The 24,206-nt window shown below is 36.6% G+C and overlaps 1 protein-coding gene across 1 annotated transcript in view; it reads right to left on the reverse strand.

Moving 5' to 3' along the window:
- The window catches only part of CACNA2D3 (calcium voltage-gated channel auxiliary subunit alpha2delta 3), a gene marked incomplete at both ends in the record, with an annotated part of 463,508 nt that overhangs the window by 128,774 nt on the left and 310,528 nt on the right, over window positions 1–24,206 (reverse strand). Inside the window, 2 exons of the mRNA XM_084292978.1 lie at window positions 576–647; window positions 12,319–12,336. Coding sequence (XP_084149104.1) covers window positions 576–647; window positions 12,319–12,336 — 90 coding nt within the window. The remainder of the gene's footprint in view (window positions 1–575; window positions 648–12,318; window positions 12,337–24,206) is intronic.

Below are 24,206 nucleotides of genomic sequence, written 5' to 3' on the forward strand. Positions count from 1 at the left end.
CAGAAAATTTCTTCATGCAAAATAGTTTCTAAAGAAAAAAAAAAAAAAAACACAAGACAAGAAAAAAAATGTTAAAAAATGTGTTATTCCCTTCACTCCCAATTTATCCTGTCACTTGGTAGACAAAAGAACAATATTAAGCATTAAGGGGAAAGTACATATAATTTTCTTAAATAACATATTAAATTAAAAAAGTAAACACATATAGATAACATAGACACGTGAGTAATTAAATTCTGGATCTACACAATAGAAGCATAACAGTGCAAAAAAGAAAAAAGATATAGATTATTTGCTGTAAGAAGATAATATGGAAGAAAAGACACTAAGACCCAGCATCATCTGAGATTTTCTCTTAGACATATGGTTTCATTATTTTATTACAGTTTCTTGAGTATAGGTATTTGTGATTACTTGTGCACATGTTAATGCTAACAAAGGGATAATAATTGCAGACAGAAGAAAAAGAAAATAATACAGTTTATTAGAGTCAGGTAAAACCTTGTTAGGTCCCCCAAATCAACTTCCATGCAGTCACTCTATTATCACATGACAGAAACAATCCTAGTACTTACAGTTTCATTTTGCTTACTAAATACCGGCATGGCGACAGTCGTCATCAACACCAATCCCTGATCATCAGCAAGCTATATTTGAAAAAGAAATATTATCTCTAAGAACTAAGGAATAATTACATGTGATTGAATTTTTCAATTACATTTTCTTCATTTTAAATGACATAAGGCAATTTATCTAAATGATGTTTATGTATTTAGAGTTGCAGTCAGTCCAGCCCCACCATGCCTCATCTCATTGATACCAGCTCTGTCCACCCCATCAGCTCTATGGTCAGGAAAGATGTCTCATCTTCATTCTTATTGGATTTTCCCATGAGGGATATGAAGGGGCTGAAATGTGGATTGTGGAAGCAGCATGTGCAGTAGCAAAGCAGCTGGAGCTCTGTTCCACATCTTTCCCAGTGTCAGCTCTGCAAAAATTGCCTCAGGTTGTTTTCTCCCAGGAAGAGGTCATGAGTTGCATGCACTTTCCTTCTGGTCCAGACTGAGATCTCATCAGCTAACACGGCAGCAGAAAGGATGACAGCCAGTGAGGATCCCAGGAGCATCTTTGCTCCGTCCAGTTTCAGTTTGCTGGACTAAGTGGTGGCATGAAGCATTAGTTGATGGTACACATCAGGTTTCAACGTATTTCTTCAATTTAGGGAGGAAACAGATCTCCTGACCTTGGTTCCGTTCAAGAGAAACAGGCAGAATGCTTATCACTGGCTACAAGAGAGTGACATGCTCAGACTATTCTGTCTTCATGCCCTCTGGCCAGATCACATCCTTGCCCGAAGGCAATGGTTAGCTGTGATGCTCAAGGAAGGACAAGCACAGCTCTGTGTACTTGTAGATCCTCATCTCTACATATGAAAGGTAACTCACACAGGAAGTTCAGATTTAGTGTTAAATACTTTCTGCCCCTATAGTTTGGGAAGATACAACATTGAAGAGGCTTATCCTGCCTTTAAAACTATGTCATATCCTGCCATATCTATGCCATATCCATATCCAACTGGATTCATAAGCATAATTTAGTTCTAAGTTGCATCTGTGTTTAGCCAAATGCACAAGGCAAGAGAGACAATCTTATTGAGGAACTTTGTAGGTGAGGGGCAAGCCCAATTGCAACAGTGATATTCTCTTACTGCTCCTCCATTAGTATCACATCATCTGTACTCAGGCAGTTATTTATAAGACTTTCATTTTTGAGAATTGGTATAACTTTGATTTTTTTTTCTAACAATTTTATGTTATTTTTTAATGAAGCAACAGCTATCAACTGTCCAGATTTTCAAAACACAAAAACCATACGTTATGACCAAGATATTTCTGAAGCATGTTTCACATTAATAAAATAGACAAGTAAAATCTAGAACATTACAGCAGCCCCCAGTCTCTGAAACCAGAGGAGGGTTTCAGTTTCCCAAACAATTATGTTTCCAGAAGCATGGCATTGTCTCATGGTGGGGAGGAATGTTTGCAGACATCAGACAAACACAAATGGGTTTTAGGATAAAGAAGGTTTGTATCTGATAGGGAATCAATAGGAACATGAGGTGGAACAAGCTCAGGACCATACTTTTTTTTTTACCTTTTTATTATAATTTGTTTAGCTTTCATTTTAATAAGTATAGACATTTCTAGTCTCCCTATGATCCTTGATTTGTTAAACAATAGTAAGTTATTAAAAAACAAGCACACAGAAAAACAACCCAACAAAACATTGAGAGTCCAGGGGTTGCACCAAAAGCAGCTGAACTAGGTTAAGAATTTACTCTCTTTGGCCAGTCATATATTCAAGCACACTGACGTGATTTGTATGGAGAGGAGCCTTCTGCGATACGATGTGCAATAGTCCTGAACACATGTACACCAGGAAGTGAAAAAGCGTTCTGCTGATTATGGGGTGACATCTTGGAGCGTTTAGAGATTTTATATGATTGCCCAGGGTTGTTCATCTCTGACATTATATATTTGTCATGTATCATTATGGTATTATTTTACAACGGGCCCACTCATTCTCAAGAGATTACTATAAACAATTTATCAGATAGGATTCCAGCCAAGGGACTTGTCAGTAAAGTTTATGGTATTTGAAATTCTTTGAAGGGGGAAAAAGAACAGTCTGGAGTTCCTGGAAAATTCAAAGAGAATAGATCATTAACTCTCAAAAGTAACTATGAAAGCATGCAGAGAATGATTGCCCCATAAGTATGATATCTGCAAGTGTCTGTAAGGGTTGGCTAATGTTAACCTAATTTTTGTAGAAATAGAGTCTTATTTTTTTGGTAGGCTGTTTATGCCTTTTTTTTTTTTTTTTTTTTTTTTTTTTTAGGTAGGAGAGGGAAGAGATTGTTAGATGAGCAGGATGTTGGCCACTTCCTTAAGTGAAATCAGCAAATAACTGGGTGATAGATTACATGTATTTGGGATATTTCACCAAGTTACCAACTTATGCTCCAGTATTTGCTTCACAAAAATTATTAGATTTTGAGGAGCTATCTCCTGGGGAGGAAGACAAATTTATTCCCTGGGCAATGACATTTTAGTAGAAATACTTTGAAATAGTAGAATGGTAGCCACTGGGTATTTCTGCTCAGACAATTTATGCTAGAATCAGTGAATGAAGCCATGATCTAGGAATTCTGCATTGTCACTTTTTAAGTCTGACAATTTCTTACATATAACAGAACTTTCTGATAGCTTATACAAGTGTTTGAAAAATGTAATAATTTTGAGAAAAAAAAATAAAACTAGAAGGATTCTCTAATCACTAAAAAAATAATCTTATATTCCTTACATTCAGAATGAGCATGCATCACTGATATTTCAGTACTAGCTAGATTATTATTATCTGTATCACCAGCAAATACTTAATAGAAACTAATGTTTAAAGAAAAATGTTAAATACCAAATTTAGAAAACCATAAGATATAAACAAAGTTTCTGAATGACTGTAGTTATTTCAGAAGTCCATATTATTGTGCAATAAATAGTAAGAGTAATAAATTCTCTGGTTACTCTTTTATTATTCTCCACAAAAGAATATGTAGGTAATCCTTATGATTCCCAATTTTATCTACTGGACATCACAGTCATAGGCTCAAAAAATAATTATATAGGCATGTAAGAAAGAAAATACTGAAGAAAAAAATACTGAAGAAAAAAACATTTCTTACAGGAAACCTCTTGAAACACGACTTTCTTTTTCTTCCGTAAGCACAATATGCATGCTTCTAAGCATTTAGCAAATAACTCATTTATACATAACAGGGTTGTGGTTTTTTTAGTGTTGCTGAAAAATATGCAGAATGATACTAATCTCAATATAATGCAGTAACATCACAAGATGGGTGGTTACACATACAGTGGAGGGCTCTTGGGAATGACTGAAACCTTAAGCAACACAAATTTAATCTCAAACTCTAAACAGGCTATACCTTATCCAATTTTGTTCCTCCGGTCTCTTAGGAGAAACCTACTAACAGTTACAGCCATTTTTATAAAGACATGCTTTATTTAGCATAATTATTCCTCCCTCTGAGATTCAGAATGGTTTAAAGCTACATGCTAAGCTTACTGGGTTCATCTTTACTAACCCCCACATATCCTGGGGGATGGCAAGGTTCATAGGAAACAGAGTAAGGTTTGACAAAATCATACTCACACAATATTATGTTAGTTAGACTTGGGCATCTAATTTCCTTTAATTTTCCTTTCCTAATATTCCTGAAAATATTAGAAAGCTATTAAATGCTGTCATCTTTTTTAGGAATATTGGAAAAATATTGCCATAAAGTTATCACTGAAAAAGAGTTTAATAGTTTTAAGCCAATTATAGCATCTGTGCACTAACTTAGAATTTAGTTCTATTTAAATATAATTACGTAGGCAAGCCTGTCAGGGTTCCTTTAAATTTGCAAAGAATATATTTGCTGTTTTCAGAAGTGGGTGTCAATTCTAGTTTCTTCAAATTCTTGGTTTTGAATTACTGAATACAGAAGAGAACCAGCACAGAAAAAATAAAAATAAAAAAATTGAGATGTAGAATTGTCAGATGCTTCAGTCAGCACTGAACTCATGATTAGCCAAATGAAACAAGGAGGAAAATGTAAGGATCCACAAATTTTGGGCAGAAAAATAATAATGGGAAAAACATGTAATAAATGACTTTTTTTTTTAAACTGTATTACAGGTATTTGACTCACTTTCTTAGAGAATAAGTAGAATAATTTCTTAAGAGTGGCAAATGGGAACATACCTGTGTTATTTATTTATATTTACAGAATTATTTATATTTACATATACTTTCCTATATTTATTTAGATATGTATTTATGAAAACACTAACTATCCTAGACATCTGACATCAGCAAGTCTCCACTTGAAGAGTGGAATCATCTTCATGCTAAGTACAGAATTCTGAGTATGTGCAGTACAGCACTAAGTGCTTATCCTTTCAACTTCCCCTTACACTGTTAGGTATTTGTTTCCTGTGGAATAGCTACAAGTTTCTGCTTTTTCCAAAGGCCAAACTAGTATGTTTACATGAAACTTACGCATTTCAAAACAACCCCTCAAGTTTACCTTATCACAGGAATTCTATGGGCATTTTCTTCAGGAAACTGTTTATCCCTCAGAAAATCGGAATGTTTTCTTTTGCAAGCATGGAATGTAATATGAAGAAATATGCTTCCCCATAAAACACAGTGGTCACCATTTAGAAAACAAAAGAAACAACTTTAAGTTCAGTTCAGTTCAGTTTCTTCTGCCCCAAATGCAACTAGGTCATTCTCTGGGTGATTCTTTTTCATTAAGGACTGCAGCTGATGAGAGAGCAGTAACCAACATTTCCCACGACAAATCGGGAAGATACCTTTATGAGGGGACACGGACTGCCTATGCCAGTTCACATGCGAAGGCATCTTCCTTCATTAACAAATACAATCAGTCTGTGCTTATACATTTTCTAACAGTCAGACTAGATCTATTGACCAATATTGGTCTGGCTGTTTCCTCTGACAGGATAGGACCAGTGCATCTGTCTGGGAGTCCCCAGCAATGTATGAAACTTGACTGGCTTCTGTCATATACACCAGTGGTTTCATCTGGAATAAGATGATATCCACAGTAATGTGAAAGCAATCACTTGGTGGGAGAGGGCTCACTGCAGCCCTTCTCATGGCAAAGCACGGTACATCTGGGAACTTATGAAGCCAGACAGACCACATGTCCACTGTCAGAGTTTTCTTTCAGCAAGGTGGTTTCACATATTCAAATGTATCCTCAGGGAGGTAACAGAGAAAAGGACTCCATCCTATGCACTGAGCATCTCTCCTTAGTACTGCCAGGGCACAATTAAGTTTTGCTATTGCAACAGCTGTTGTTCAACCAGCCATTTCAAAAATCTTCCATTTTCTACCTTTCTGCTGATTATTATTTTCTGATTTAGTTCTACATTTGAATACATTATTTCATCTTCTCTTGAGAATACCAACTCACAATAGCATCAGTCGCTCTAGGACTTATTAATAAACCAAAACCAACATAACAAACCTCAATTTAATCTCTGTCTGAGCTTAGCTTCCTCTCAGGATTCTTTTTCTTTCCTTTTTGCACTTAGCAAAAGATAGTCTCATCTGTTTTACCACATAAATAAAGCCAGTAGGCCTCCTCTATCAGGTGATCTGGGAACATTTAAGCAGAACTACATTCTACTTAAATGCTATAAATACCATCTATTAAGTGGAGGAATCACAAGAAAGAATTAATGCAACCTTAGTCTTGAAGAGCTATGAAATGCCAGTGATTTGACAATGCTTCACTAGATAATATGCCTATATAAACTTCAAATTAGTACAATAAGATTTCATGTGAATTAGAATCAATTAAATACTAAACATAGGTGTGGACTCATGAATATGCCTGCATACGTTTATGGAAAACTAGATCCAGATCATACTCAAAATAGTAAAATACTGGGAGGACCTGTACAGCTCCAAAACTCAGATGTTTTTTATTCCTTCAAGTCTGGAAATATATTCTCATATAAGTACAAGCAGTTTAACTGTTATTATTCCTATGTTTTTCTGAATCATGGAATTACAATGGCACAGTAAAAATGCATTTATTTCAATGCTTGAGTTCATTTCATCTGAAGTTTGGATGAATTGTGCTATGGATTATTTGTATTTCAACATACTCATCTAGTATTTGAAAAAGAAAAGGGGGGGAGGGGGAGGGAGTTCTTGCAGATTCCTCAACTTACACTAGTGTATTTGGTCTCAGAATTGCTAGGCTACATTGGATGACATTGGAAAGAACAACTAAAACTAGACCCCCTGAGGAAAACACACAGGATTTTTTAAATTATCATCTACAGTCTGAAATTATGGATGAAACAGACAATAGTCGTTTGCCCCAGAAAGCTGATCCATTGCAAAGACATAATGAGAAGGTTTTCAGGCAGGAAGCCATACAAGGGCCATGGAGCAGTGGCCCTGGACATTCGGCTTGATAACATGCTTAGCAAACAATAACAAACCTCTAAAAATCTCAAGAAAAAGGCAAAATGCATTCCCAGACTAATGACTCTTGAATGTTTAGAATAAAGGGAAGAACTTACTCCACCCCAATAATACTCCTTTGAATTCTACTCTCCCTGGATCTACATGGTTCCTACTTGATTTTCATCATCCCTCAACAGGAGCTTTGATTTCCATGGAATTTAATTAAGTTACCTAGAGACTGAAAGGCAGAAAAATTCTGTCGGCTGTTATATCTACATGACAGAGGTTAAGTTTGGAGCTAAAATTCTGAATAAAAGAAAAAAAAAAGAAGAAAAAAAAAAGGAAGCGAGGTTAGGAGGTATGGTGAGGATTAACAGAGGCACTTGAACAAATGTTTGGGGAGGGTTGTGCAGCTATGCTGACAACAGAAGCTTTGGGCTGTGGGTCTGAAAGGAAATAGGATTAAGGAAACTGAGTAAGGAGACAGGTCAAAGTGAAGATCTGCTGGCATTGCCCATACAGCTGAAAAGTAGTGGAAAAAACATTGCTACATTCAAAGGGACTTAAAGTGGGGTGAAACTGTGGGACATAGGAATACTGCAAACCCTCTGACAAGATGCTTGTGTTCAAAGTGACTGCCAAAATGCTGACACTTAACCCAGAGGAGACAGCAGTTCCATAGGAATGTCCATGAAGTATGAGGTTCATGCTGAGGCTTTGTTTTTTCTTAATTTTCTTGAATAACCCTGTCACCTTCCCAACCCATCCCTCCTCCCTTCCCCACTCGTGTAGCCTTGTTTCACCTGGTGTCATCTTCTCCTGGGACTACTGTACTTTTCTGTGCTGAGTATAAAGTCATGAGGCAGGCTGGGAGCATCAGAGAACTGGAATTTGACCGGTTAATTGTTTTATATAGACTACAAGAGTAAGGAATAGCTATTATTTTAGCTTAGATTTAAATTATGGCCTGGAAAAATATAGGAGCCTGTGTGAGTGTATTAATTTCCTGTGATATTTCTATGTTCAGCTATATAGGAATGAAACACCAAAAATAACAGTTTAAAATATTTACTTAGGTAAAGTTGGCAAATTGCTGACTCAAAAATGCTACTAAACATCAGTTTGCCTGTTGAGGAGTGTGAGAGAATTTTTTGGAAATTAAGATTATTTTCATGTAAGTGAAAATTTTAATGCAGCTTTTTGAATGGGCTGCTCAACTTTATATACATTATAGAACTGAAAGATAACATCTCAGTAGGTAACAGAGACAAAAGAATGATAAATCAGGGTCAAAATGTTTGCTACATTATTATTTTGTACTTCATTAGATTCAATTTAACTCCTATAATTTTATAAAAATGCTAAAATTACTAGTAATGCACTTCAGTGAAACAGCATCTTTGCAAATTTTCTATTTTCTATTCCCAGTGACAGTTGATTCAACACTTCAAAGTACAGGAAAGTAAATGATGCAGGGAATGATAAATGATGCTCCCAAATGTCTGAAAGATGATAGCATCAAGATAAAAGGAGGGCAAAGCACTACTTACAGAAGTAAAGGGATAACACAGAAAGAAAGAAGAAAGCTGTCAGGAACTTTTGGGCAACAAATATCATCAAAACATTTCTATATGGAAGAAATATGATTCTATTCATAAGAGACTCATTTAAAAACTTTATGTTCCTAAACCCAAATATCTGCTTCTGTTTGGTGTGCCTAATTTATTCGCTTCTACCTCTTCGCACAAGCTAAGTAGAACAAAACATCACAGCAGAAGAAGGACAACAGTTTTTGAATCCTGCTGTGTTTGTTCATGAAAGCAAGTAAAGCTTTCCAACAAGGAAACAAAACACCTTTTCAAGCTGTTAAAAAGGAATAGCTTTTGCTCATCCATGAATATAAAAACTGCTTTTCAAAAGTGTTTCAAAGATAACGGTCATTTTGGAAACCAAACTGAAAGTGTCAGAATATTGGTAAATTTGAGTTATTAGTTTATTATTATTTTCATTTTCACAATTATATGGGATGGCTACCTAGAAAGATGCAGAAAAGCAGCATAGATTACATGACATGAAATTTGCATTATGTTATTTAATTTGTCTGGATAGTAGCACTCTTTTAGCTACATTAGCTCTTCCTGGACATTTTCTTCTGAAAGCTGCATAAACATATTTAATCAGCATCTTTTCACTTGAAATTATAGGGTTTTGTTTGTTTGTTTGTTTTCTGAAGGGGGGGACTTTTTGTTGTTTTGTGGCATTGTCTATTTTAAGTATAGGGAATATCACAAAAATCTTTTTAAGACAAATATCATGGTTCAACAGGCATCCAACTTTCAGTCCTTATACTTCATTTTACCTACACACCTACTCCGAATTTTCAACAATTTGTTATTTAACCGCCAGAGACAAACTAGAACCTACAGGTCTTCAAGATCGACAGCTAATTACCATAGAACATTGACTAGACACTGAGAAGACTGTACCCAAAATGATTTGCAGAGACAGCATAGAATTTCGTTAAGATGACCACGTATTTATAATGGATATAAAATAGTAAAGGTAAACTTGGAATGCCACATTTTTCTTTCAGATCACTAGAAGTTTAAAGGGAATGTGTTTAGAGAGACATGACTGTTTGAAATGTTTATAGAAAAAACATTTGCAATATGATGCATAGATTCCAACAAAAATGCAGTACAAGTTCAGACACCATATGGCAAAACATGTACACCAGTGACTAAGTCATTCATAAAGGTATTATACATCAGCCCTATGCTGCTTTCCTTCACCTTGCAGATAGCGAGAGATTCTCTGGTTTGGGAGTTGCTTGCTACATTCTGGCCTGCTAGAAGAATGCCAGGATATTAAACTCTTTTTTTGTGTGTGTGTGGCATGAAATGGGAGAAAACCCTTGCCACCTAGAAAGCCCTGTTTGTGTCTGACATTTCACATTGTAGCTCCTGTTAAATGACAAGTAGATTTTTCATTGCTTTATGCAGAGTTGTGACAATCTGTTGGCCAGTCTAAGACTGAACAGCAAGCCCCAATAGCTGGAAGTGGCCTTAATTCTCGATGCATTCAAGTCAACTGCAAGGCTTGAATGGTGTCACAATGACCTCTAACAGGGGTATGAGAAGAATACTGCTATGAAGCATCTGTTTAGGGTTAGTTGATAGAAAAGCAGGGAGGTGACTGAGGGTACCCCCTCAGTCTTTTTTAGAGAGAGGTTTTGAGCCAAAACATTATTAGCACACAGCCACTGAGAGGCTCTGCAAGGGAATCCAAGAGATTCAAATCACAGAGCATTCAAAGCACAGAGATTCAAATAACATGGATCTGGGGTCAGGGAGAAAACTAGAATGGCAAAGTTTTGATAATCACATGTAAAATATCTCATAAAGATCGTCAGCCCATTAGGAACAGGGAAAGCCTGTCAATAAGAAATAACAAACATCATATCCTACCCAAAGCCTACAACTTTTATGAAGCTAACAGTTTATGTTCATGAAAAGGCTTACTCTTGCATAAAGCTACCAAAAGTCCTCACAGACTACTTGTGTCTATCCTCCCTCCCCATCCCATTCATTCCTTCCTATCCCCTCCTCTTTTTCTACATGAAAGTAGGGTACAATTAACTAGACATTATGCACACACACACAAAATACATGGCTCTGGTATTGCATTTGTTTGTTCAAGGGGTACTGAAAACTGGCATTTATGGTTTTCCATGAAAACTATTGCTGTTTTGTTTTTGTTTTTTCTCTAATCTGGAACTTGACTAATTTGTACCACTACACAATTTAATAGCTCAGAATTGTAGACCTCAAAATCTAAAATACAGCATCACAAGACACTGGAAAACAGCCTGATAGGTTATATCTTTCCCCACCAGCATATTTTTGCCTCACCCTACTTCTTTCTGTAAATTGTTAGGAGAAGCATTTGGCCATACACTTTTAAACAAATAGGTTAACATTAATAAATCAAAGTTAGCCACTCTTTTAGTCCTTCTACTTGCTCAGAAAGCTGTAAACAGAAGATTTTTTTTAAATCCGTCTATTTCCAGAAAAAAAAAAACACAACAATTTTTGTTACCAAAATGTCACATTTCCTAGGCTCTGCAACACACAAGAACAAAATATGGACATAGCCCAGTGTCACAGACTATCGTGTTACCTGAAGATTTAAAACAGGTTTTTCTGAGATCCATAAGCAAAGAAATTTCATACATAGCATTATAAAAATACAAGCTCCCGTGCTCATATTTCTTGCTTTTTAAATTAGAACACAGAATACATTAATTAACAATCTTAAAGTTTTGAGGTCCATGGATGCCCTAACTGTTCTGCAAAAGATCACTCGATCTAGAGCTTTCATTAAAAACTCAGATTTTATAATCATTCAAAGACTGTTCCTAACACTGACTTTGAATTTCTTAATTGCTATGACATTCCCTATTAAAAGTGTTTTACCTACCACAAGAATGACTTAGATAAGTGAGTATTGCTATCCCCCAATACATTTGATTAAATTTTTCATTTCAATACTTCAAACCACAAACCAGCATCTAGATTTTCTGTTTTCTGGAAACGTTAATTATATTTGTAAAATACACAGGAATGATGCAACAAGCATCAAGCGATTCTTTGAGTTTGCCACAATTATTGTGCTTTCATGTATAGTGGTGACTCTGGTAACATACCACAGTGATGCTTAAAAGTTGTTTAAAAGTTGTTTAAAGAGAATTATATGAAAAAATACATGAAAATTATATGAAAATTGTGTGCAACCTATTAAAAAGGTCAACTGTTGGATGTATTCAGTGTGTTGATAGATACAGTGGGAAGCAGTAAAAGGGCACCAGCTACACTGTGGGTTCTGCAGTCTCTGTAAGAGATAAAATGATCCAGAGATGTTTCACAGAGTAACGGGCTGAATTTCTTTTTTCTTATTATTATTTCAAAATGTTGATAAAGTAGCTTCTCTGCTGTTTTCAAGCTGTAGGCCACTATATGCCTATCATGTTCAGATAGCTCATATGTTTGAAGAGCTGCTCTCAGCGTGTACCTTAGCTAGCCACATCATTGTCTTTATGTCAGCTACTTTTCTTTCTGTTTCAACTACAGATCCCCAATACAGTGAAACTGTTTCACTGATCACCACTGTACCATACTCACAACACCATAGAAGTGTGCAGGACTGTAGGCTACTTTGAGTAACTAAGATTTGAGTAAAATATTTTACCTTTTGAGCCTGAGGGAGCTGGAAAACAACAAAACAGAACAAGCAATCATTACAAATTAAATAAATTTGAAGAGCTATTTCAGTTGTTGTATTCATAAAAATCACAAACACAATAAAAAAAAACACAACAACAACAACAAAGTATTAAAGAAACTACAGAAACTAAGTTTACAGTGTCAATTGATTCAACTTACTGAGGGCTTATATTAACGTAGCTCATTATTTGAGCTAAATATATTATATTATTATAGGCATCACAAAAGCATGCTGCAATTTGTTAAATACCATAGCGCTAAGATAAGGACTGTTTTCAGATATGGTATCACATTTGAACTGTGAAGTAGTCCCATCTTCCTGTACACAAATATAATACAACATAAATGTAGTTTCAGTTTTAAGACCAACCATTCTTGGTTGTAAACATCTAAACCTATAGTTACTAAGAATGAAATGGACATTAGGAGAGGTTTGTCATATTAAAGTAGAAGGTTGTATTCTTTGACACAGGAAAGAAAAACAAAATGGTAAGTAATAGAAAGTAACTGACTTCATGCAAACATTCTGTCATCGATGCATAATACACAATATGCATAGAAGAACATGTTTGTAGTGTAAACACAAGTATGATTATATGCACATACATGCCAATACATGGTGTTCATGCATAAATACATAATTGTATCACACATGTTCTTAGGTGTTCATACCTTATTGTATGCAAAGTATTTACAGTACCAACTCACATTAAAAGGCCTGGAGAGCAGGCAATAGACTCTATTACACATCAAACACCTTATTTATCAGAGTTGAAAAATGAGTTCTGTTTCTACTTTAGGAAAAAGAAAACGCATTGAAGGTTATGGAGAGGAACTCAGAAAAATAAACTATTATCAGCACACCAAACTCTTCACTTTTTTCCAAATTCTTCTCCTCTTACTTTCAAGCTCTGAGAGAAAGTCACCACACACAACAATTTAGCCTTGTAGTAAATCCACCTTCTCAAGAAATTTGCAATACAAATTGCTTCTTTACAGGCATAATCAACATGGAAACAGGCACATGAGTTAATACCAAATGCCAAAAGATCTTCAAGATCTCTAGTGATCTTCTGAAAGGCCTTCTATCATTGCTCAGAATTAAAACAGACAGAAAAAAACAACTTCCTCATAGTACTCTGCTACAAACTAATGCCCACATTAGTATGTCATGAATGAGAATTGTCACCTGTGATGCTTAATTCACGAATCCTGAAAGCAACCTGTCACAATTTTTCTCTGTTTTCACAATATAAAGCATAACAAAATTGGGGGCAGGGAGAATTGCTGCATATAAATTCCCTTTATCCTAAAACCTGAATGCATCAATAGTTAGATATGAGTGATGATTACACTGAAGCGTGACCTATATGTGTTTCTTGAAAGACTTTTTTAAATAACAGTTAATAAAGAAAGACGTAAAAAGGTTGCTGCAGAAATTGCAGATATCCAATGAACTTTAAATACATTAGCTAAATTGTGTGTAGATACTTAGAGCACTACTTAAAGCAGCTCAACACTTTTCTGAACATTTTTCTACTTATTAGTCCTTGACTTGGTCAACAATTTTGAGAAGTCAGATCTTTTTATTTTTTCATTCAGAAAAAAAAAGGAAAGTTGAAATATCAATTTTCAAATGTTCTGTTGCAGTACTGAAACTGTTGTTCTCTCTAACGCTGCCTTTTTTGTCTTTTTGTTTTTAATTACCACCTTCTTGTACAACACATGTAAAAAATCTTGGGCATTCTTTAGTTGTTACCTATATAAAGGCAGGTGCAGTAAAGAATCATATCCAAATTTCCACCTTCCAAACAAATTTCAAAGAACTTTGCCCAAGCCGCTATGCAGAGCTAACTCAGGTGGTTTAATAATCAGCTAATTTGTATGTCATAGTCTACAAAACAGTGCTTGAAGTATAGTAAAGGTAACCAAGGCAACCAAGGCAATATTAGAATCATTGTAGAAATTCTTACTTCCAGGCTGGGGAGGGGAGGGGGATGGAACCTCAAAAAACTGATCAAAAAAAGCAACCATGAATGTATGCACATACACAGTGCTCTGTTGGGACTTCAAATTTGTAGCTGAATCCTTACAAAATTATTAGTACTGTTGATGCAACTTTCACTAATTATTTTCAGAACTTGAATTTACTCCTGTTTAAGCACATCTCTTCTGCTATTACGGCTTGGTCAGTTTCAGAAGGGACAGGCAGCATGGAAGGGTTGGTGGTGTGCCTCTCTATATCAGAGAGAGTTTTGGTGTCGTGGAACTTCAGGCTGGGAATGATAAGGTTGAGTCCCTATGGGTTAGAATCAGTGGGAAAACCAACAAGGGAAGCATCCTGGCGGGGGTCTGCTTTAGACCACCGAACCAGGATGAGGAGACTGATAAGGAGTTCTACAGGCAGCTGACAAAAGTTGCAAAATCGTCAGCGCTTGTTCTTGTGGGGGACTTCAACTTCCCAGGTATATCCTGGAAACACAACACAGCCCAGAGAAAGAAGTCTAGGAGGTTTCTGGAGAGTGTGGTAGATAGCTTCCTGATGCAGCTGGTTAGTGAGCCTACCAGGGGAGGTGCCCCGCTAGACCTGCTGTTCACAAACAGAGAAGGACTGGTGGGAGATGTGGTGGTTGGAAACTGTCTTGGGCAGAGTGACCACGAAATGGTGGAGTTCTCTGTTCTTGGCGAGGCCAGGAAGAGGACCAGTAAAACTGCTGTATTGGACTTCCGGAGGGCTGACTTTGAGCTGCTCAGGACACTGGTTGGCAGAGTCCCTTGGGAGGCGGTTCTGAAGGGCAGAGGGGTCCAGGAAGGCTGGGCGCTCTTCAAGAGGGAAATCTTAATGGTGCAGGAGCAGTCTGTCCCCACGTGCCCAAAGATGAGCCGGTGCAGAAGAAAACCGGCCTGGCTGAACAGAGAATTGTGGCTTGAGCTTAGGAGAAAAAAGAGGGTTTATAATCTTTGGAAAAGAGAGCGGACCACTCGGGAGGACTATAAGGAAGCTGCAAGGCAGTGCAGGGACAAAATTAGAAAGGCCAAAGCTCATCTGGAGCTCAATCTGGCTATTGCCGTTAAAGATAACAAAAAATGTTTTTACAAATACATCAATGCAAAAAGGAGGACTAAGGAGAATCTCCATCCTTTACTGGATGCAGGGGGAAACTTAGTTACAAGAGATGAGGAAAAGGCGGAGGTGCTCAATGCCTTCTTCGCCTCAGTCTAGCAGCAAATCAGTTGCTCTCTGGATACCCAGTACCCTGAGCTGGTGGAAGGGGATGGGGAGCAGGATGTGGCCCTCACTACCCATGAGGAAATGGTTGGCAACCTGCTACAGCACTTGGATGTACACAAGTCGATGGGGCCAGATGGGATCCACCCGAGGATACCAATAGAACTGGCAGAGGAGCTGGCCAAGCCACTATCCATCATTTATTGGCAGTCCTGGCTATCGGGGAAGGTCCCAGTTGACTGGCGGCTAGCAAATGTGACACCCATCCACAAGACAGGCTGGAAGGTAGACCCGGGGAACTATAGGCCTGTCAGTTTGACCTCAGTGCCAGGGAAACTCATGGAGCAGATTATCTTGAGTGTCATCACACGGCACTTACAGGGCAACCAGGTGATCAGGCCCAGTCAGCATGGGTTTATGAAAGGCAGGTCCTGCTTGATGAACCTGATCTCCTTCTATGACAAAGTGACACGCTGGGTGGATGAGGGAAAGGCTGTGGATGTGGTCTACCTTGACTTCAGTAAGGCTTTTGACACTGTTTCCCACAGAATTCTCCTCAAGAAACTGGCTGCTCTTGGCTTGGACTGGCATACGCTTTGTTGGGTTAAAAACTGGCTGGATAGCCGGGCCCAAAGAGTCGTGGTGAATGGAGTCAAGTCCAGTTGGAAGCTGGTCACTAGTGGCGTTCCCCAGGGCTCGGTACTGAGGCCAGTCCTCTTTAGTATCTTTATCGATGATCTGGATGAGGGCATCGAGTGCTTACCCTCAGTAAGTTCGCAGATGACACCAAGGTAGGTGCGTGTGTTGATCTGCTCAAGGGTAGGAAGGCTCTGCAGGAGGATCTGGATAGGCTGCACCGATGGGCTGAGGTCAACCGTATGAAGTTCAACAAGGCCAAGTGCCGGGTCCTGCACCTGGGGCGCAATAACCCCAAGCAGAGCTACAGGCTGGGAGATGAGTGGTTGGAAAGTTGCCTGGCGGAGAAAGACCTGGGAGTATTGGTTGATAGTCAGCTGAATATGAGCCAGCAGTGTGCTCAGGTGGCCAAGAAGGCCAACAGCATCCTGGCTTGTATCAGAAGCAGTGTGGCCAGCAGGTCTAGGGAAGTGATTGTCCCCTTGTACTTGGCTCTGGTGAGGCCGCACCTCGAGTACTGTGTTCAGTTTTGGGCCCCTCGCTACAAGAAGGACATGGAGGTGCTAGAGCGGGTGCAGAGAAGGACAACGAAGCTGGTGAGGGGCCTGGAGAACAAGTCCTATGAGGAGCGGCTGAGGGAGCTGGGTTTGTTCAGCCTAGAGAAAAGGAGGCTCAGGGGCGACCTTATTGATCTTTATACATATAAGTACATAAAAGGAGGCTGTAGTGAGGTGGGGGTTGGTCTATTCTCCCACAGGCCTGGTGACAGGACGAGGGGGAATGGTCAAAAGTTGCGGCAGGTGAGGTTTAGGTTGGATCTTAGGAAGAACTTCTTTACTGAAAGGGTTGTTAGACATTGGAATAGGCTGCCCAGGGAAGTGGTGGAGCCACCATCCCTGGAAGTCTTTAAAAGACATTTAGATTTATAGTTTAGTGATATGGTTTGGTGGAGGACTTGATAGTGTTAGGTCAGAGGTTGGACTCGATGATCTTGAGGTCTCTTCCAACCTAGACAATTCTGTGATTCTGTGATTCTGTTTTTGCCATGTGAAGGAGTTACAGTCACATGGAATGCAAGTAAAGATTGATAATTACCAGCCAAATCAGATGCTCCATGCTTTCATTTAATAAACTACTTCTACACCTTTACTGGGATTATTTTCAAGAGCGCATTAAGAAGAGTTTGCAAATCCGTGTCCCATATTATTTGTTACTTGTTGCTGAATTAAGTATGTCAATCCCTTTTATAGCAGTTTATAACATTAGGAGTATTTCCTTGCTCTGAAAGATGTGTAGTCAAAGCCTTGATTAAGAATAACAGGGGCAGCAGATAAGATTTACATTCCAATAGGATTTTTCCTGGGCTAGTACTCTTGTCACTTTTCACCTAAGCTTCAAAATCCAAGTCCACAGTCTTTTCCTGCAAAAAAAACTGTCTTTGTTGCAGCCAGATAAATCTTCATTCTGTTGTTGATTTGAAACTTGGCTGTTACAGGATCTGTATGCCAGCAATTCAGTTAATAATTGGTGCAAATTCCTTTGAAATAAATGATAGAAGTTTGTCTGACATTATCCCTTCTGGGAGGCCATAGGAAACAAATAATTTTCCTAACAATAACAGTAATAGTCTTCTGGTCTGACCCTTTATTGCATAGTCTAAAAATTGCATGTCTCTGTGAAAAACCCAGCAGGTACCTCTGATTCCCGGGGTTTGCTTTATATACTGCCAAGAGGCAGTTTTGCAGTAAACTGTATGATCTTCTCCTGACCCTTAAAAAACACTGCAGGGCTTTCTATTCTACGTGCACCTATAGAAATCTGCGACATTTTGGTGACTTTATTCAGGTGCAATCACACCAAAGTAGCCAATGTTTCTTTTTGCTTTTCCGTTACTGTCTCTTCGTCCCTCTGGTGATCATCTCTAAAAGAAGATATGTGATAGGGCATATATCTGTTTGACTCGCTCCAAGTTTACCAGTTTTCTTAAAATGGCTGTGTCTGAAGTGCAGAAGGAAGTCTGTGGAAGACATATGCTAAGTTCCCAGATCTTGTAGTATACGGAAAGGAGAATAACATCTGAGTTGTAATTAATGAACTTCTAACCCTTCTGTCCAACAGCTTGCCAGCCTGAGAGAGCCCTTCTGAAGACTAGCACTGACTAGATCTCTGCTAACACTTCAGTAACAGAAAATAGAAACCTTTCATTTATGATGCTTGCAGTCACAACAAAAACACCCAAACCCAAATGACAAGACAGCACTGGTGAATCAGAGTAAGAATGAAAGCAAGAGATTGTGTAAACACTACTGAATACAATATAACATCCCCATCAGTAACAGCAATCAGAGATGACCCTCTTGTCTCGGACTGGTGTTTCCGTAATACCTTAAGAATAATTAGACTTCAATTTTGCAGAAGGATTTTAAATTTCTAAACATAACATAAAACATATTCCTGAAAATATTTACTCTTCAGGAATAGGGAACAATCATGACATTTAAAATTACAAAATATAACAGTCTTTGGATTGATTCCAAAAAGTTTATCAATATTTTAAGGTAACATTTAAAAACACTCAGGTAGATTTTCTTTTGATTCAGCTGCTTGAAATATTTTCATTCAACGTTATTTGTATGAAAAATGAAATATGACTTAGGTATTTGCAGTTTCAACATTCTCTGACTTATACTCAGGCTTATACTATACTTACACTATAATATGACATTATACCGCAATATGAACACCTTTAGCAAGAATAATAGGGATTAATATTTGACTGCACTTTTTGACTGCACTTTTAATTAAGCAATTTATTTTTCTAATGGAGCTGTAATATCTGACAGCTTTAACATCCTACAAACATTCCAATAAGAAAGTTATGATTACGTGACATGATATTTATAGTTTTCTTTCAAAGTTGCAGTATATTCTTTTTCTTGAAATGTACCTATGTTTCAAATACATCTTTATTCATTTGCATTATTGCATACCTAACCATTCTCAGGGTCTATAAGTTGTTCTCAATTTAAATACTATGGACATTTTAAATTTTGATATATTTTCCAATAGAAGAGTAAACACTCTTTTACTCAATTCCTGCATAAGTGAATTCACTTGGACACTTCAAAGTATTTAAATATAGTACCTGATTTCTAGTGGAAGGAATAGTTTGGATCTACATAAATACCAAGGGCCATGATTTTGTAAGTGACTTCATGGTAATTCCCAAACAAAATGACCATACATTTCTAAAATATTCTATGGCTGTTTCAGCAACATATTCAAATCATTATGTAGTTGTATGTCCTAAATTTCCAAGTAACCAAGTCTAGAAGCCTTACAGGAAAATATGAAGTTGTTGTTCTGTTGGATCAGAATTCAACCTTTCAATTGTTTGAAGAATTAAAAAGTAATGTCTCCTGAAAGACTAAATTACACTAATTTCTGATTATACAAAATAAATAATTCTACTACTAGAGACAGAGACAGAAAAATAACATACAAATCATTATGAAATTAATGCTCTGTTTTCTATTTTTCTAAGGACTGCATGAAATTGTACTTGTCAAAAAGTTATTCCAACTCTGGCAATGCATTTCATTTAAAGTATTCATAAATAAAGCAACAACTCTTATTTTACATTCACTGACATTCCCACAATCCTATTCTCCTGCCAGGCATTTCAATATGTCACCAGTCTCAGAAAAGTGGTAACATCCATACCAACTTCACTGTTCCACAATCAGATACAATACAAAACAATTGAAATGGAGTACAAAAGTTACAATATTACATACAGTAAGAAATCAACTTTTATGAATACAGCTCTGATAGTTCAGCCATTTCTGTAAGTAGTTTCAGGGCTGCATTAACTTTCATGTCTTTGCATAGCTAACTTTCTGGTGGTTTGACAGCAGCATTCATTTCGCATTTCGCATACTGACTGTATTTAGAATTAAATGTATGCAATTTTTTGGAAATACACTTCCAGTAAAAGATCTGAAATACTGTGGCAAGCATGTGGGTCCTATAATTAACGTCACAGCAAAAAGGAAGACATCAGTGAAACTCCTCAGGAAAAGAGATAAAAAAGAGGAGACAATGTATATATGTGCCAGATACTCTATAACGTAGGCTACCTCTTTATGGCATTGAGAGCGGTTGTATCACGGTAAAACCACCACAGGCATCACACAATGTAATTAAATATAGGGGTAGATAACAGTTTATTCTCTTGAATAGAAATAGAAAACATGTCATACAATGCTAAACAGGCTTCCTTTCACACATCTTTCCCAAAATGGCAAGTATAAAGTATGGAGTATAGAAAGAACGTTCAAACTCTCAATTTTTTAGCAGAAAATGTAGATTTTCTGCTTTAAAATACACTTAGTTGGTATGAGATACATCATTTATATGTTACAATTTTGACAAAATTTCTGGTACAACCCATGCATTAATTCTCCTCTTCTTAGACCCGTGTAAGTACTAGAGGCACCAGAGGTAATTATGTGCATACAGGAAGGCAAAATGCAACCTCCTGCTGGGATGTTCCTGAAGTTAAGATTTCAGTATAAATATTGAGAGTGATAACAACATGCAGTTTACTGGGCCAACATCTGTGAGGGAAATGCATTTGTTTTTTCAAGGACTTCAACACCAAATCTTTCTTTGTGCACGTAATTGTTTTACTGAGCTATGACATATTCTGCAATAACTACAGCATTTCAGTCAAGATAGACTCTGCACTGCATGCAAAGTATTCCAGTCACAGGAAATGTAAATGTTGCTATGGAGAAAAGCCATAAAATATAGATGAAAACTATCATCCTAGATCTCTCTTTCTAAAGAATTTTATAAAGTTGACAGAAAGAAGCTAGCTCTTGTGAAAATGAAAAAAAAAAAAATAGTATATGTTTCAGATAAGATATCAGATTGGAATTAAGAAATAGCAGAGCACACTGAAGAATTACATATATATTCCAAACATCTTCATAATAAAATGGCACCATCCTTCAAAGGTTTTACATTTTCTAAAGTACAAGATTAATTATGTAAAGGATTAATTTCTAATCTACAGTCTAGCAATCTTGCTTTTAAATGGAGAATTGTTAAAAACTACAACAAAAACCTAAATACATTCAATTTATTAAACGATTAAATTGCATTTGTCTGCAACCGCTCTCTCAACATTGTTGAAGCAAACAAAAAAGAAATCCATATGGGCAGGAACATTCTTAGTTTTTCATTGTAATACTGATCAATTAAACAATGAAGCCCACTGCCCAGAAGGTTGTGGAGTTTCCATCTTTAGAGATATTGAAAACCCAATTGGACAGAGTTGAGGACAGCTCTTGTTGATCTTGCTCCAGCAAATGGTTGGACTAGATGGTCTCTAGAGATCCCTTCCAGTCTCAATTACTCCATGACTCTATGCCAGTGATTCTTTTAATTGTATAAACTAAGTGTTCTCTTTCTCCAATAAATACAAAATGTTTAGAGAAAAGATTGTATTTAAACTATCCAGAGAGATTCTTATAAATGCAGGGTTTGGCTAGAAACGTTATTCATAAATAATTATGTATCTTTTTTAAAAAGAGTTATGCTAATTTTACAAATAAACCATGTGGCTGAAGATTGACGAAGCAGAACAGAATCACGAAATGAGACTAATTCAACAAATTGAGACTAATTCCACACATGATGAACACAATCTTGCATGTGTGATTCATGCATGTGTGTTTATTAAAGGGAGTGAGTTTTGTTTTTATTATTACTTGTGCAAAAATAGATGTTAGTGCAAAACAGATGTTCATAGTTCTGATAATATATGCAAGCATATATTATTTATAAACATTACTATATTTAGATTTCCATATAAAATTATTTTTATAACTATTCTCTTATCTTTTATACATCTTATATTTCCTTCCTAATCAAAACCTGTGTAGATATTCAAGCATGGAAGTGGAATATTTTTCTAAATAGAGCCAATTCCAAATAAAACTACTGATTGAGAGATAAAGATCATGTAATACTGAGACATCATTTACATTACAATCAGAATATTTAGTCTTTTTATCAGATGCAGAAAACACTGAAAATAAAAGTTTCTAAAAATGGGATCATCAGCATTAAGGCTAATACCTAGAGTACTACTAACAGCAGAATAATTAACAGTATTTTCAAAACAGTAAGGCTTTATGATTGTTGGATTATTACGTTTTATGTTCGAGGATGACCTTCAAGTTGTTCTGCTAGGTTCTTCTATTGGGAACACAGACTCAATTTGTATAAAGTGGAGTAATGAATGTAGTTCTCGTATATCATGTGTGTTCTGTACACTAATTTGATTTACAACTCAAGTTGTTGCAAATATTTTGGTTTAAAAACACATAAAGGATCTGAAGATTATCTTCTTTAATATCGCTATACGTGACCTCTACAGTTGACACTACGAGGGATGAATAAACAGATGGGCAACAGCAGAAAACCGTTAGCCTGAAGGATGATTTCCTATGCTTATTTAAAATTTGTGGCTATATTTAACTGGTTACCAACATTTGGACTGCTTAGTTATTGTGGCAGTGAATGGCTTATTAGTAGGTTTTTCACGTTTCTCAAATTCATACAATGATCAAAATGTTCCCCTCTCTGATCAAAGATTCAGAACTAATTGCTAGATCTAGCAGTCCTGCACAGCTACATATATGTTCCAAGCCTTGAAAATTATCAGAAACTTCCTATCCACTTACATAGATGTCATTATAAAATCTGAAGTCGCAATACAACTTAAATGACATGAGTGGCAATAATTTCTATATTTACATTAATATATTTAAATTTTAATTGGATAGTTTATGTTTTAATCAATGCTATTGGTCAGTCAGTATGTTGCTCTCTAGGACTGGTACAGAAATGAATAGAGCAATATAGGTCATTCAGAATTATTATTCTAATTTCTGTTGCTACTGAGAAAATATATAGATGTGTACTGACATGGTGTTAAATTTAATTGACAATCATATTCTACACTACATGCTAAATTAAGCTGAAAATAATTAAAGGAAATTTATTTTCTCTTCTGGTACTGTAATCATATTATTACATTGTGTATCTTCTGCAGCCCCAAAAATATTTTATTTAAACTGCATGTTAATTTTTTTTTCTAATTACTGCTTGCTTAATATATTATATGGATGCATTATAATTTTAACAAACTGTAAGAATTGCCTACATTACCTGCATGTGTCTCATACCACGCATTTAAACTTATATAAACTTATATAAACTTACATTGTAGACCAGATCAGTCTAGTAAATAGGTAAGAATATGAGTTTACCTACAGTAAAATATCTAATTCAAGTAAAATGTTGAATACACAGGAAAATAACATTTTACTATTTCTCTTAGTAATATTTTAAAGTATTTACTGTGCAGCTTCTTTTACCATAATTTGAGCGTTTTATGATTTGCTAAAGTCCCATAAACAGTAAAGAAAGCTCACATTAAATCATTTAAATTTCCATTCAAAAGACAAAAAAAAAAAAGTTTAATTGAATCCTAAAATACGTAGGTCCATGCATTAAGACTGGATATGGATCGCCATATGAATCACAGAATCACAGAATCATCTAGGTTGGAAGAGACCTCCAAGATCATCGAGTCCAACCTCTGACCTAACACTATCAAGTCCTCCACCAAACCATATCACTAAACTATAAATCTAAATGTCTTTTAAAGACTTCCAGGGATGGTAACTCCACCACTTCCCTGGGCAGCCTGTTCCAATGTCTAACAACCCTTTCAGTAAAGAAGTTCTTCCTAAGATCCAACCTAAAACTCCCCTGGCGCAACTTTAGCCCATTCCCCCTCGTCCTGTCACCAGGCCTGTGGGAGAACAGACCAACCCCCACCTCACTACAGCCTCCTTTAAGGTACCTGTAGAGAGCAATAAGGTCGCCCCTGAGCCTCCTTTTCTCCAGGC

Source organism: Netta rufina (genome assembly GCF_964035555.1).
Source record: "Netta rufina genome assembly, chromosome: 10".
Lineage (NCBI taxonomy): Eukaryota > Metazoa > Chordata > Aves > Anseriformes > Anatidae > Netta > Netta rufina.